Raw genomic sequence first — 16,654 nt, forward strand, 5'->3', positions numbered from 1 at the left:
TCTCGTAGATGTAGAATTAGCAAAACTACATTTAATAGTAAGCACACACCATAGACAAGATTATCTTTCCTGTCCTCTGTAGTAAGTCAAGACTAACATGAGTTTGACCTTTTAAACCACCACTCATTTGTTGACCTGTTACAGAAATACATCAGCTTGTCTTCATTAAACTTTTTATCTTCTATCACATAATCTACCTTAAGCACATTGGTAGAATGTTTGTTAAAAAATAGCCATGTGTAATACAATAATCAGAAGTATAAAAGAAAAAAATAGCCATGTGTCTCCTTAGATTGGTCATATCTTACAGATATAACTAAAACAGTCACTCCATTCATTGCTCTTCAGCAAAACTGGTATAAGTCTGCTTCTTCACTTAGCATGTACCACTTCTAAAATAACACATAATTGACTTATTTGTTGATTGTATTTCCCAACATCCTCCCACCTTCTTTAGAATGTAGCCTCCACAAAGCAAAGATTTTTTTTTTTTGGCCATTGTGTTACTTCCAGTGCCTAGAGCAACCTCTGGCACCTAGTAGCACTTAAACATTCACTGACAAAACAATGTGGCAGATGAGGTCAGAGACACAATGGGATGGGATGGGGAACAGATCATTTTTGGGCTTTGTGGGCCATCTTCAAGCTCTGAGTGAAACAGGTGAGCCACACCAAGACTGTAGGCAGAGCAGTGTTGTAACCTGAAAAAGGCTTTAAAAGCCTCACTCTGGCTGCTGTATTGAGGATGGGTTGTGGTGGGCAGGGGTGAAAGTGAAAAGACATTTATGAAGCAAGTACATTAACTGGATGAGGAATCATAAAGGCACAGATCAGGATGAAAGCAGTATAAATCGTGAGGATGTGGTTGAATTCTGGATTGTTTCGAGGGTAAAGGAAATAGTATTTCCTGATGGGTTGAATGTAGGCTAAGAAAAAGAAAATCAAGGGTGACAACTAGGTTGTTCCAGCTTAAGCAACTGGAAGAATTGTGTTGTCACCAATTGACTCATGAAAGTTTGTGTGAGGAATATGTTTGAGGGTAGGGTGAGCTGTTTAGCAGTTCAGTGTTGGACATGTTTTGTTTCAGACGTTTTGTCAGGCTGTCACCAAGGGATGCCAAAGGCAGGTGGATCTGTGGCTAAAGTTCAGGGGTGTGGGGAATTACATATGAATTATATAATTCATTATATATGAATGGGATGCAAAGTGAGTGCAAATAGGAACAAGGCCTGAGTACCCTGCAGTTAAAAGGAATGAATGAATTTGATCAGAGAACTAGAAAGAATTCAGGTTCGTCTCAGGTAATAAATGTCCTGAAAGAAAAAAAAAATCATTATCAGGTGATGTTACTTCATGAAGGAAAGGTAAGAACAAGCAAATTATGAACATAATTTAAAGATAGAATTTATTCTCTGATGGTTTACTCATGCAAACTGCACATAAAAGAAAATAGTACAGTTTGTGTAACATTGCAAATATAAGGACTGAAAATGCTAGGTACAGAAGTAGTATGACATCCTGAAAGTCAAAATGGAATTTGTGTTTATACAACTAAGAATGATTTTTATTTGCTCAGTACAGATTGATTTACAATGAAAGTTTTGCTAACCTTGGTAAGCTTGTTAACCGTTTACATGACTTCTTATATCTATGTAGTTTTATTTTACAGTTGCAAGAATTCTGTTACCAAAGAATTTAACTTGCATAAGTAATAAGATGAAAGAAAAATGCACCAAAGGACTTAGAGTGAAAAATTGAGGCTTTTCCTAACCCATTCAAACTACAATAAAAAATAGCCTTCTTGCAGAATTCATATTTTGTGCCTTTGAGATAACTCCTTAGAAATAATGTCAAAATCATTTCAGAATGATTTGAAATTACTTTAAAATAATGAAATTAGTTAAAAATTAAAAATTTTAGAAGAATTGTCAAATAAAAATGCTCTCATTTTAATAAGCTAAACAATAAAATTCCCATTATCTTCATACATAAAGTCCTGAAATGTCATTTATATAATTTGAATGTTTCCCAGTTTGGAACTTAGGCAGGTGAGATATTTCCTTGAATTAACAAGGATATTCCATACAGACTTTTAAAATGTCAGTCTCATTAGGAGATGGCACTGAGACTTTAGCAAATAGTGTAGTATGGATGCAGGACAAACTACACAACTTATTATAAATGCATTACAGATATTTACATAATGGAATCCTGCTTGAATGCCAGAAGTTGCTACTGGGTAGGACTCATACTATTTTACAAAGTTTTCTTACACACATCTACTACTTTTAAAATTTTATGTTTAACAATTTATTCTATTTTAAAATATGTACTGTATTTTGAACATAACTGCAGAATAAAAATAGATAATGGCACATTAGAAAACTAAGTATCCCACAAATGACCGGATAATGAGAAAAGTGTACCTACAATCATCTCATCAGAAACAAGCTACATCATGGAATGTTAGTTATCCAAGCCTGCACAATAATGACATTTTAAACTGCAATCATCTATTGGCCAGCATCACACTGAAGGCATCATTAAACATTCAAGCAAAGATTGCTGGCATAAACTATTGAAAGACACACATACACACCCACACACAGACACACACACACACACTCTCTCTCCCTCATGCACACTTCCCACATTATAATTACATTGTTCTAAAGATAGATACTGATTTTTTTCCACAAGAAACATTATCAAAATTTGCTACTAAAAGATGACAGTGCTTTCACAAGAATTAAGTACAAGTTAGCTCGCAAGTACAAGACAATGGGGGTAAACAGTCTTAAATTTTCTAAGCAGTAATTGTAGGCTTTTCTGGCAACCATACCATACTTAATTATGCATAAACTTTGCAGTTTGTAACCTGAAATCTGCAAAAACAATAAAAAAACAAAAACAAGAGCTAATTTAAAAAATTATTAGATATTTGATAACCCTGTATCGTACATTATATAATTTCATATTTTTTAGCCTCAAAACATAAGTGTAAAATACTGAATTTAAGACTTGAAAAATAAAATCGTTTTTGAAATGCTGAAAATTCTAAAATTTACTTAAAATCTTAAATAAAAAAGGAAAATGCATTATTATAAATGACCTTGGTTTAGCTTAACAATGTGCATAAAAGCACTGTATGTCTTTACCATGTTTTCACTCACTTAAAAAAAAGTGTTCTTTAATGTTTTTCCTTTTGCATAATGTGCAAAATAAAAGGCAAAAAGATTAAAAGCAAATTTCTTTCTCTTGCCTAGTGCTTTATGACTCCGTTAACATTACAAAGTCAATAGGGACTATGAGAACTTTGGTATAAATGATAATACTACTACCATCACAGTTGAGGGTTAAGGGGTGGTCAAAAGAAATGGAAGTGGGAAGAAAGATTCAGTAACACCCCCATTTATTAAAACACCAGCAAATTAAAAGTGAAATAAACCACAATGAATTATAATACAATTTATACACTGAGCACAGAAAAATTAATAAATCTAACAATATTTATATATATAAAAAAAAGCAAAATCAGTCTTTTTCCAGAGACTAAAAACTGTTTTTCAGTCTGATCAACTGCTGCTACACCAACTTTAGAGCCAAATTTAATTTCAAGTAAAAAAAAAATTTACAACCACAGATTTCGCATAAATGGAAACTGGTCTTTCCTTGATTTCCCTTTGAAGTCACTAATGAGTATCTAAAACTGTTGTACTGCAGGTTTTTAATCAACTTCCTGAGGGCTGTGACTGGGAGGAAGGAGCCATAACGATCTGTGAAAGAGCAGGCTCTGTACTCTGGTCCGCCATCTGGGTGAGGACTGAAGTGGCTACAGCTTCTGCCTTGGAGGTTGAACTGACTCCATTGGATGTGCTGACCGAACTATGCTGTATAGCTTCTGTATGTGGACTACTCGGCACTGAAATGTCTTCTGAACTATCATCTTTATCAGCAGCTGAGTGGAAAAAAGAAAAATTATTCATTTTCTTAAAATCTGTAAGAATATACTATTATGCTGAGGCAATATACAGAGTAAAAAGTTAGAAAGTATCTTACAAAACTGTTTAGACAAGTTGGTATTACAGGAATTGAGTACAGGTCATGAAGTAGGCAATTTTACCTGCAACAGGTCAAAAGAAGGCACAACCATGCATATGAAAACATCTGGGTGCCCACTGCCTTATGAAATAGAGCTGAAGAAATATTTGCTAAATAGTGTTAAAGAAAATGAGGTAGAGTTTGGAAGACAGGCTCTTATAGATACAATCAAACATTAAGCATCACATTTAACAAACAGTGTGGTTGGCCTACATGTCATTCTTATTAAAAGATAAAAATTTATAACCACATGCATAAACAAAATGAATTCTTGCGTACAAATTATATCTTCAAATTATTCCCTCTGCATTTTCTAGAACTATATTTATTCTGGCTGATTTTCCATCTATTGCAGCCATGGATGATTATAACACCTGATTCTAATGATGCATACATATGAGAATAGGCAATATTTAGAATTTAAATGCCACCAGCTGTTATAGTTGCATGAATAAATTGGGATTCAAATAAAAATCCATAGAAAACTCTAAACACTGCAAATGAAAAGATATTCAGGAAAGGGCATTCTAAATATTTATGAAAATAAACCTGCAAAAGTTAGACCTGGACAAGTCTCTCACACCCTTATTTGAATAGAAGAGAATCCAGTAATTTCATTTAGTGAAAATTTGATATAGATAACATACACAAATATTTGTAGTACATGTAAGTTATGAGGAACAGTGATAACATGAACATCTGTGAACCCAGTCCCCAACTTAAGAGAGAACACATTGCCATTAACACTTCTGCTTCCTGGAGGTTCCTGTCCTTCCCAAAGGTAATCACCGTTCTGACATTTCTTTTTCTTTTTCTTTTTTTTGAGATGGAGTTTCGCTCTTGTTACCCAGGCTGGAGTGCAATGGCACGATCTCGGCTCACCACAACCTCCGCCTCCTGGGTTCAGGCAATTCTCCTGCCTCAGCCTCCCGAGTAGCTGGGATTACAGGCACGCGTCACCATGCCCAGCTAATTTTTTGTATTTTTAGTAGAGACGGGGTTTCACCATGTTGACCAGGATGGTCTCGATCTCTTGACCTCGTGATCCACCCGCCTCGGCCTCCCAAAGTCTGACATTTCTTTAACCATTCTCTTTTTCTTTGTAGTTTTACCACATAGGTATGTATCTCTAAGCAATATAGCTCAGCTTTGTTTATTTTTAAACATTTTAAAAACAGTATCACACTGGATGTATTCTTTTGTACCTTGCTTTTTTCACTTGGCATTAAAACTTTTTTTATTCAGTGTTTAGAAGTGACAATAAGTAGGATTTTAAAATCAAATCTGAGAATGTATGTTGGCCTGCTTACTGATGGCCAGATGCCCATTCTGAAAGTCAATTAGTAAAAAATTGTGGATATCTTATGAAGTATGACTCAGCCTATGATTTGCAATTTAGAAGATGGAGGGAGGATACCTGGTAGTATCAACTTTAGCTAAAAAATATTAATTTTGTGCATTGTCTAAAATATAGTTTTTATAGAATTTTGCAACACCTGCCTTCAAATCCATGCATTTTTGAAAAGTAAGTTTTAAAATACATTAATGAGGTGGAACCCTGTGTTCTCTATAACATGCTATCAATCAAAACCATACCCCTGGATACTTGACCTCAAGATACAATTTAAAAAAAAAAAAAACCAACCACCAGAAGTAGTAATTCTTTTAAAATTATATAAAACAGAATTTTTTTTAAAAAAAATTATAGATTCAGATGGTGCGTATGCAGGTGTGTTACATGAGTATATTGTGGAATACTGGGGTTTAGGCTACTATTGAACCTATCACCAAAATACTGAACATAGCACCCAATACATAGTTTCTCAACTAGTGCCCCACTCCTTCCCTCCTACTTTTCTGATCAAGCAATAATGAATGTTATAAAACATTTATAATTCAGTTATTTAAATAGCTAATACAATCGCCACATGTACAAAGGAAACAAAACACTGGCAATGACAGTTTAAGTGATGGAAATACTAAAAAGCTATCTGTTTATTTCATCACTATTCTTTAAAAGAACAGGCTGAGCTTTCCATGGATGTTGAATTGAAGGGATACACCAGCTTTTAAAAATAAAGAGGCTGATCTGTGATAAGTGGTATAAGGAAATCTAAATACATACTGGAAGGCAACGACGCAAAATAAAACAGTAAATTATAAGGGATGAATGCTTACCTACAGACTTTCAGAATTAGGTAAAGCAAATCTTTAGGCAGTACAAAGAATCAAGTACTCATACCTATGTAATTATAAATCTTACATACACATCAAATACCTTTACAATGTGATATATTGCACCTATGTCTAGTTCTAAGTGAGGGGAGAAAATCACTGGTGGAATCACAACACTAGAAAGATACAGAAAACCATGCTGTACTCAAAGAGCCACTTACAGCTCTACCTAAGCTAAAAGAAACCAGCTGTTTGGCAGTTCAGTTATCTTGAAAGTTCTCTACCTATGTCCACAAATTTTTCTTTTTTGAGATAGGGTCTTCCAGGCTGGAGTACTATGGCATGATCATGGCCCACTGCAGCCTTGAACTCTTGGGCTCAAGTGATCCTCTTGCCTTAGCCTTCCAAGTAGCTGGGACTGTAGGGGTGTGCCAAAGTGCCTGGCTTTTTTAAACTTTATTTTTTACTTTATTTTAATTTTTTGTAGGGATAGGCCTCGCTATTTCACCCAGACTGGTCTTGAACGCATGAGCTCAAACAATCTTCCCACCTTGGCCTCCTGAAGTGTTGGGATTACAAGGCATAAGCCACTGTGCCTGGCCCATACATATTTTCAATAATGAAAGTATTCATCGTTGATTAGGCCCCAAGAAGCTTTTCTTCCCATTTATAATTATAGAGACAATTATAATACAACTTTATGCCCAGATCTAAAGAATATGAATTCATGGCAATAAGATCACTTTTGTTTTTTATTCTTCATGGAACCCAAATATTTAAAATGTACTCTTACTATTTTCATTCAGGTTTTATGTTACTTAACTGTTGGGGTGACTAACTGTCAAGGTTTTCCCATGACTGAGGGGTCTTCCTAGAAAGTGGGACTTTCAGTGCTAAAACTGGGTGGGACAGACACTATGGCTGTGACTTTGTACTTTCTGCTTTACTTACCAGATTTTGTAATGTTCCTTAATTTCTACTAAATGTTAGTTTTGATTCATGAATGCTTTTAAAGATTTAGCTAGTATTACAACTCACCATTGTTAGCAAGAGCTGTGTGGTATGACATAATGAAGAGTGTAAATTTGTAAATGTTTCAAAGGTATTTACTTAAGTCAATCTCTGTATGTTTTTACTATCATACAACAGAGAAGTCATACTTATTTCAAAGATTTCAAATTTGAAAATATAAATTACTTAAAAATTTCTACAAAATCCAATTATCTCCTAAGAGCTGAAGAGAAGTAATTTTATGGTAGAACTATATTTCAGTTAATTTGATTATCTATATGACTAGATAGGAATAAAGATAGGAGTATTTCCAAACAACAAAAATATCCTATTCATTTTGTATATTCTCCTAACTTGTATTATTTACTAAAAATGTATTAATCTAGATTTTCATTTTATTTAAATATACAGTATATAAACCCACACATCTATACCCTTAAAATATCTTTGTAAATCGATTGTCAAAATGAATAACTGGTTTGCATCTGCTGGGCATACAGTGCCTGGATAATAGAGTTAAAACTGCTGGGATTATCTAATAAATTATCAAAGATTTAAAAATTACAGGTAATTTTGAACTGCATACAATTTAAAAGGCCAGTTAATTTCCTTCTAATTTTATAAAATCATTTGTTTCCTTTTAAACTATCGAAATTCAAGAGAGATTTCTTGTTAAGAAAATCACATATGCATAAATGCTGAACTCAGTAGCTTCTATAGGAAATTATGTTGTTAAGTCAGATGGGGACCATAATGGCCTAATCCCTGAAGCAATCATTGTTAATATAAATCCCAAACATATTTCTATATGGTTCCAATTTACTCCACAATGTGTTTCACCATCCTGTCAAAATTACTAGATATCAAATAACCAAGATTTATATGCTCAAAACTCACAAAAATCAGCATTCTAAATATATATGGCAATTGAGAGTTGCTAAATCTACAGAATCTTTTAAATTAAAAAATATTGCCCATTCTGATGAAACTGCTTACAATGACTACAAGTAAAGATGGTGGCCATTAAGTTTTATCGTGAGCACCTGAGGAACTGTTTGCATCCAATACAAAATGTTTCTTTCTTTTGAATTACTGACACTGGCAAATTAAAATGAAGTGGATACATATGGTTGAAACAATCTTCACATTTACAAATATCCTGAAATATCACTAAATCGTAAAGACAAAAGCTGTGGGTTATACATTATAAATGTTGCCTAATACATTCCCAACTCTATTATTTGTTACAAATTTGTGTACTATGGACAAAATTGGCTATTTATTCAAGAGTAACAGCTGGTTCCAACACTGTGTATCTTATCAAAAAAGAAGGACATTGCAAAAAGGAAAAGGCACAACTAACCTCTAAAATTCTGAAAACAAAAGAATCTTATTCTTTGGGAAAACATTTAGGAGGAAACTTATAAGCAGATAATTTAAGTACTGTTCCCATTTTAGCATTTTTATAACTACCTAGATGTCTCAATATAAAGGTTTACAACAATAAAAACATTACACAATGCTGACATTATCTAAGAAAAAAACAATAGGGTCTGATACCGTAAAAAGATATTATATATTGTTAAGTGCAGTCATCTCATTTTAAAAAGAAAAATCTCATCATTACTGAATAGAGCCTGGGAAAAAAGTAGTGTTTCACCCTGTCAATCTAAGACAAAGTGTTACCCTGAGAAGATGAACAAAATATCATCAGTACTTACAGTGTATTTTAAAGTATTAGCTAACACATTTTGTTGATCTATAGTAATGCCTAGGGAAAAAAGCTAGAAACAAGAAAACTCAAACTCTCTAGATTCTAAAAAAAATACCTCTCTACTGCATTCTATAATAACCTTATAGAAATTCTGATATTTAATTTTCAATATTAGAACTGTAGTCTCCATTTTTAAAGCGGTAGCTCAGTTTACTCTGGCAGTATTTCACTGATGTAGCCTAAGGCTATAGGTAATGGAACATTACTCACTATGATAGCCAGATTTCTTCTGCATGGCAGTTACAGGGCAATCTTTATGAGCCAGAAGAAGCTGTTTCAGCTGTGCCACTTCATTTCTCAGCAGGGTGACTTCACTCTGGAGAAGAAACAACTTATGTACCTTACCAGTTTCAGACTACACATATTTTTAACTGTTTAAAATAAGCAAGGATTAAAGTATGAAAATTGGATATCACTGGAAGAACACTAAAAAACAAAGGAAATATGCTGATTAAATATGTCTAATCAGTATATGGCAGCTTTTATATTTTAGCATTTATTAAAAAGCTATAAATTGAATAAAAATTTAAATAATGCCACAACGGGATAGCATATTTTGAAATTGTTTCCATTTGCCTTGGGACTTCTTATGTTATTACAGGTAACCTGGTGAAGGTATTTTCATTTTATATATGTTACATGCTTTTTGATTATTTAAAAATATCAAGGGAGTCAGGATGAATTTTCACTGATTTCATTCACTTAAAAATGAAAAATTCATCTAAGAAATTCAATTAAGCAAGTTTCTAGTTTCCTAGAAACCAAGAAAAGCTCCACAGGGGGAGGAAGGCAGCAAATCACACTGCCACGTGTGTACCTATGCAACAATCTTGCATGTTCTTCACATGTACCCCAAAACCTAACAATAATAATAAAAAAAAGAAACAGAAAAAAAAAAATGAAAAGCTCCACAGGGAAAACCAAAATAACTAAAGAACCATGGATACCTAAAATTCACTGCAAGGTACTCTTTGGACACTGAAACCAATGAAACTAGATATAATATTTAAATGGCTTAGTTGCCTTTGACACAGGCAATCTGTACACATCTAAATTTAAATCTGATAAGTCAATGGAGATTTGTCCTACTCCTCAGAATGAGTACCTTCAGCCATTGTTTGGGATACCCTAATCTGGGAAAAAGTTCCAAATTGAGCAGGTCCGACTAATTCCTTTGAGTTAGCCCAAATATTAAAAACACATAAGTCAGTGATCATTACCAATACTCAAGAGTTAGAAATAATATTAATTTAATAAACTGGTAACATAAAAAATTCTTAATTTACAAATATCTCTACCTACTTGGACTTAAAATAACTGTAACCATTCAGATTTCATCCATGAACCAAAAAGTAAATTAGAAAATATAGTAAACAGGTGTACATAAAAGCTGAGGCACGACATTTTCTACCTTGTTTCTTAGCCAGAAAGCTGAAAGTAAAATAATTTAGTAGGATGGCACAATGGGTCATGCCTGTAATCTCAGAACTTTGGGAGGCCAAGGCAGGTGGGTCACTTGAGGTCACAAGTTTGAGACCAGCCTGACCAACATGGTGAAACCCTATCTCTACTAAAAATACAAAAATTAGCTGGTCATGGTGGCAGGTGTCTGTAATCTCAATTACTTGGGAGGCTGAGCCAGGAGAATCACTTGAATCCAGGAGGCAGAGGCTGCAATGAAGTGAGATAGAACCACTGTACTCCAGCCTTGGTGACGAGTGAGACTCCATCTCAAAAAAATAAATAAAATAATTTTGCAGACTTAGGCCTCCTTAAGTGACAAATAACAAAACATAAAAATCAAAAGAATAAAAGTTAAGTAATCTAAAGCCAAGTCTGTTGGGTCAAACAGTTCCTCACACCCCAATAACAATGAACTACATCACTGTACTTAAGTACAGAACAAAATTGATGCTCATAATAACTCTAAACCATTAATTAAAAGGTTAAATTATTTAGAATACTATATTTGAGGCAAGAATGGGTAGACAGTAATCAAAGCACAAAAGGTAAAATTTATAATAGTTTTGCTTGAAAAGATAAGCTGTCATTTAGAAAACTCCTTCTGCAACTGGTGTCAATACTGCCAATTATAGCTCATTATTAATAACACTATTGATGAAACCATGTTATGAATAATCCAATGTATACTGTCCAATATATATTACCACATTCTGTCAGCTTCATTTTGAGACTGATGTCTATTAGTTTCTCTCATTAAATCCTGTAAAAGGAAATGGGCTGAATATTTACTCTTAGTAAAAAATATACAATCTTTAATAATATGGTAATGGTGACCATAATGATTTTCAACTCTCACTGCTCTTCCAATATACTCTATCCTTTAACACCAAACACTGCTAATGCTTCAAGCCTCTCATACTCTTGTTGCCTTCACATTAGTTTGAACCATATGAAATAACCAATACGTTTTGACTTACAAAAATAACAATTTTAAATTGCTAGCTAAATACATACTGTTGTCTTTATCCTCTCTTGAGTTGCTAAATATTTTATTTATCTTTAAGCGTCAACTCAGTACAGTTTAGACTGCATTTAGAAGTTAGGTGCCTACTTCTGTATTCCCACAGCCATATACTTTTGTGTGTATATACATACATACATACATATACATACATACATACATCTCTTCCATAGTACTTATCACAATGGATTGTAACTTTTGGTGTACTTGTTTGCTACCTCTACCAGACTGGGAATTTCTTGAAGGCAGAACATACTTATTTCTTTGTATCCCCAGAGCATAGCACATTACCTGGTATGGACCCAGTAGACAGACATACTTTAGAGAGGACCATGTGATTCTATGTCTAGGAGGTAAAAAATATCAAAGAAGGTGAAATGAAAAAGCTTAAATAATATGAATCTGGTCAGAGGTCCGAATTTTATCCTTTATACCAATAATCTCACTGATACAGCTATACTGTTAATTTTCTCAGTTATGAAAACTGGCATATTATATAGTATCACCTCAATTTCAGAACTCTAAAATTCACAAATGCCTTCTCTCTTAAAAGTCTATACATTCATAATAAACCATGTTATGAAACAAAATGCTATATGTAATAAAAGTACTGAAAGTGTTATGTGTTAGCTATCTAATTGATATAAAATAATTTATTTAAATATAGACCGGGCATGGTGGCTCATGCCTGTAATCCCAGCACTTTGGAAGGCTGAGGTGGGCAGATCACTTGAGGTCAGGAGTTCAAGACCAGCCTCACCAACATGGTGAAACCCTGTTTTTACTAAAAACACAAAATTTAGCTGGGTGTGGTGGCACGTGCCTGTATCCCAGCTACTTGGGAGGCTGAGGCAGGAGAACTGCTTACCTAAGAGGTAGAGGTTGCGCCACTGCATTCCAGCCTGGGCTATAGAGTGAGACTCAGTCTCAAAAAATAAATAAATAAAATAAAATATATACACATATATACACACACACACAAATTATCTCTTTAAATAGGCAGGTCTGAAACTCATGAATGGGACATCAATTTCTGTATTTCAAATATAACTGTTGGTGGTATTCTAGATGTTGATCTAACTAGACTATCTGGTCTATTAACATATCTATGTGAAGACGCCACTAGCTAGGAATGGTTAATGAACATTAAGGGCTGAAGAGGTACAGCACTTGATTCTTGTTACAATGTATATTTGTGCTAACTGAATTTTAATTGACATCAACTTGGTGGAAACAATGGAAAAGGCCAAGAAGAAGAAATTAAAATCTTTGCACATTCTTTTATGCTTTAATTTCTGTTACTCTTTTTTCTTTAAAAAACTTTGCACATTCTTATATGTAAATTTGCATGTATCTAAAAGGTATAATATACAAGCATGCTATAAATTATATTTATCCAAAATTAAAAGTCATTTTTTTCTGCTACATCTTTTAAATGGCAGAAATGGTAAGAAATAAACCAACAAATTCAAGGTCTGCACAACATATTTTCCTAATGATGATCCTGAAGCTCAAAAGTGACTTTTGGATGAGAGGTTACAAATTAAATATAATTGTTTAATTTTATTACTGTACTCTAGTAGTCGATTTCATTAAAAGATGGTATCACCACTAGACTAAAAGCAGCAAATGAGATACAATTACTGGCTAGGAATTGGGACTGAAAGAAATGCTTCAAAGCAAATATAGCTGGAGTGCAGGTTAGGCATGAGGGTAGGCCAAGCCTTGAAAAAGTGGATTAGCTGAGCTGTATAGCCCTAATAAATATAAGCTTATGCTAGTGGTGGAGACCAGGTCAAGCAGGGGTTGGAAATAGGATGCTCATGCAGGTACAGGTTTTATAACTGAATTAGTCAGAAGTGGTGAAAGCTGGGTGGCTTCTAAGTCAGTAGTGGAGATGAGGTTTCACCATGTGGGCCAGGTTGGTCTTGAACTCTTAGCTTCAAGTGATCCACCTGCCTCGGGCTTCCAAAGTATGGGAACTGCAGGCATAAACCACTGTTCCTGGCCTCATTTATGATATAGTAAATTCAACAAACTACTCCAAGCATTCAAGAATTTTAGTCTCATATACACATGTATAAAGAAAATACTGTATTCTTAAAAATAAAGATAGGCATGATTCATTACTATTCAGATAAGATGGTTGCATAAATCATGATTTTAATTCTGAAATTTTTCTATGAAGAAAGATCAGAAGACAGGTAGAAAGAGAGAAGGGACTACTACATAAATATAATGTGAAGATTCCTAAAGTTTCTATACACAGACCTGAGAATGTAAAAAAAAGAGAGATTATACAGACACACAAAACCAGTTTGCTTAAGCCAAAGTAAATATCAAGGGGATGCTCAGTCACAAAAAGACTTAATATTAAATGAAAAAAAATGTACACCTCTACTATCTATTCTGTGGATTATTTTAGACTAGATCTTAATTGGATTCAACCTCCAAAGTCCTTCGGCCTGTACTATCTACTATTTGTGGGTCAGTATACTTGTAGGATATGTTAATTATCTTCCTTGGTCATTCTGAAGATGAATAAGGGATATAAAAATGTAAAAGTGCCATTCATATGTGAGAAATTATCACTTTGTCAAAGTAAAACATATTTGGGAAGATGGAACAGATATCAAATTATTATTCTGGTCTAAAATCTAATGTAAATTATTTTGTCATTATCTGTATCCCTGCTCTACTCTAATAATATGGCTACTCAAAGGTTAATTACATGACAGCAAACAAATTTTTCGTACATTGTCTATGTAATATAAATCAGCCTGCTGAAATCATCACACGATAGCCAACTGATTAATCAATCAAAACTTTTATTGATATTTGGCCATGAATATCAGGTATTCCACAAATTTATGATCTCTGACTTTCTACTTCAGCCATTACCCCCAAAATTAAAGAAACAGTATTGAATAGTTCATTTTGTGGAATTTCTCATTGCTACAAATTTTTTAAATGTTTAATCCTCACAAAATACAGTAAGTATCAAGATTCCCTCCACAGAGTTCCAAGAGTTATTGTGGAATGTAAAACCTTGCACGTGAAAACAAACTAGTTTCTAAAAAATTTATATTTTTAACAGAAAAAAAGGTGAGAGTTCTCACTAGAGATACAAAATATTTTGGAAACACTTTGCAAAATGAATGGGAATGACCCCCTCTCCTATTCTCACACTTATAATTACTTGTTTCATGTCTGTCTCCTCTGCTAGACCACAAATTCTGTAAGTGCAAAGACAATGTCTTTTTCGCTGTTACTCATATCTAATAATATGCCTTGCCCACAGTAGGTGCATAATGACAGAATGAAAAATAACTAGCACTTGCACAGTATAGTTACAACACTTTACCTTATTTCAGTTGCTTTTCATAATAGTACTTATTAGTTTGACGGAGAAACAAAGGCTCAGGAAGATTCTTAGTAAAGGCTTCAAAAATAAGTACTAGATCTCAAACTCAGAATAAAATGCATGAGATGATGGCAGCTACCCTAATACCCCTTTCTTTCATCTAGAATATAGTTAAAAACTCAGCAGAAAAAAGGGGAAGATTGTTAGATCACAGAATTCAGAAATTAAAACAAGCAGGTATTATAAAGTTTATTCCAATTATTGCTATTCTTTCCTATTTCAAGTGATAAATACCGAAATAAAATATTGTCTGGTACCAGAAATGAGAGATTTAATATCATTTTCTATAAGTCAATGGACCAATAAACAAAATCTTTTCCACATCATTAACTGATGAGTAAGTAATTACCACATATCTAGCTATAAGAGTGTGCTTCTATTAATTTATTGTGCTTCCATTCCACACACCTTTTGCAGTATCTAAGTTATTAGGTTGGTGCAAATGGAACCGCAGTTTTTGCCATTAAAAGTATGTTTTGCTGTTACTTTTAATGGCAAAAACTGCAAATCCAAACCTAAAATAAAAGCCAAATCCACAACAACAAAAAACTATTAAGCAGCTACTTAAGCTGTTAGTAAAGAAAAGGAATCTGCTTTTTTGTTTACAAGGAAACAGGCTAAATTTATAAATTGAAAACTAACCCCCATAATAATGAGTATAATTGAAAGACAAAGCTATAAACAGGTAAAAATCACTTCAAGTAAAAGATAACAAAATTAACAAAACAGATATTACTTTAAAAATACAGTAATTGGCCAGGCATGGTGGCTCACACCTGTAATTCCAGCACTTTAGGAGGCGGGCAGGTCACCTGAGGTTGGCAGCTTGAGACCAGCCTGACCAACATGGAGAAACCCCATCTCTACTAAAAATACAAAATTAGCCAGGTGTGGTGGTGCATGCCTGTAATCCCAGCTGCTCGGGAGGCTGAGGCAGGAGAATCGCTTGAACCCGGAAGGCCAGGTTGCAGTGAGTGGAGATCATGCCTCAGCCTGGGCACTCCCATGCACTCCAACCTGGGCAACAAGAGCGAAACTCTATCTCAAAAAAAAAAAAAAAAAAAAAAAAAAAACCCACGATAATTTATAACCAACAGTATTCAATTCTTGGTCTAGATTACCATAAATGTCTCTAATATAGGTTGATGAAATTGCTCTTTTAGCAATGATTTGGGAAAACTAAAACATGATTAAATTCAGTGAATGTGGCAATAAGGTTGAATAATATTTTCTTTAAAGCCTAGTATGTATTTGGTAAAAATATGGACAATCATACCTCAAAACCTGCTAAACCTTGTATTACATATAAAATACGTAAGTAAACTATGGATCATTATTACTGCCCATTACACCGATCAGCTAAGCCCATAAGTCACATGAAGGATCATCAAGGAAATATAGAATCGATTAATGTTTTCATATAATTAGGGTTTAATTATTTTTTTGACATTCAGTTTTCTTTACAAGTCATTCTGTTCTTAACAGTTAACAGTTTTGCTGTTGGCAGATGAAAAATTTTCTCTCTGAATCTATTAACAGCATGTTAATTCTTCACACTCTGAAAGCTAAAATCTGTCACTTTAAAAAACTTTTTATTTTACTTGACAAATGAAGTAGAAAACAACAAAAAGTCAAAATAACATAATGACTTGAAACAATAACAGAAAGTCGTCATTGAAGTACC

General features: G+C 33.7%; 1 protein-coding gene across 4 annotated transcripts in view; it reads right to left on the reverse strand.

The window, feature by feature from the left end:
• Positions 1-1,388: 1,388 nt before the first annotated feature.
• ATF2 (activating transcription factor 2) overlaps positions 1,389-16,654 on the reverse strand; it is a 103,765-nt gene continuing 88,499 nt past the window's right edge. For 3 of the 4 annotated variants that reach the window (XM_064373336.1, XM_064373334.1, XM_064373335.1), the window contains 2 exons: positions 9,272-9,377; positions 1,389-3,958 (listed from right to left, as the gene is read on the reverse strand). In XM_064373336.1, the coding sequence (XP_064229406.1) occupies positions 3,732-3,958; positions 9,272-9,377 (333 nt within the window). In that variant the 3' untranslated portion in view covers positions 1,389-3,731. The remainder of the gene's footprint in view (positions 3,959-9,271; positions 9,378-16,654) is intronic. The other variant, XM_064373337.1, reaches the window with a different exon arrangement.

This window comes from Aotus nancymaae, unplaced genomic scaffold (assembly GCF_030222135.1).
Source record: "Aotus nancymaae isolate 86718 unplaced genomic scaffold, 86718_ANA_hifiasm-v0.15.2.pri h1tg000008l, whole genome shotgun sequence".
Classification (NCBI taxonomy): Eukaryota; Metazoa; Chordata; class Mammalia; order Primates; family Aotidae; genus Aotus; species Aotus nancymaae.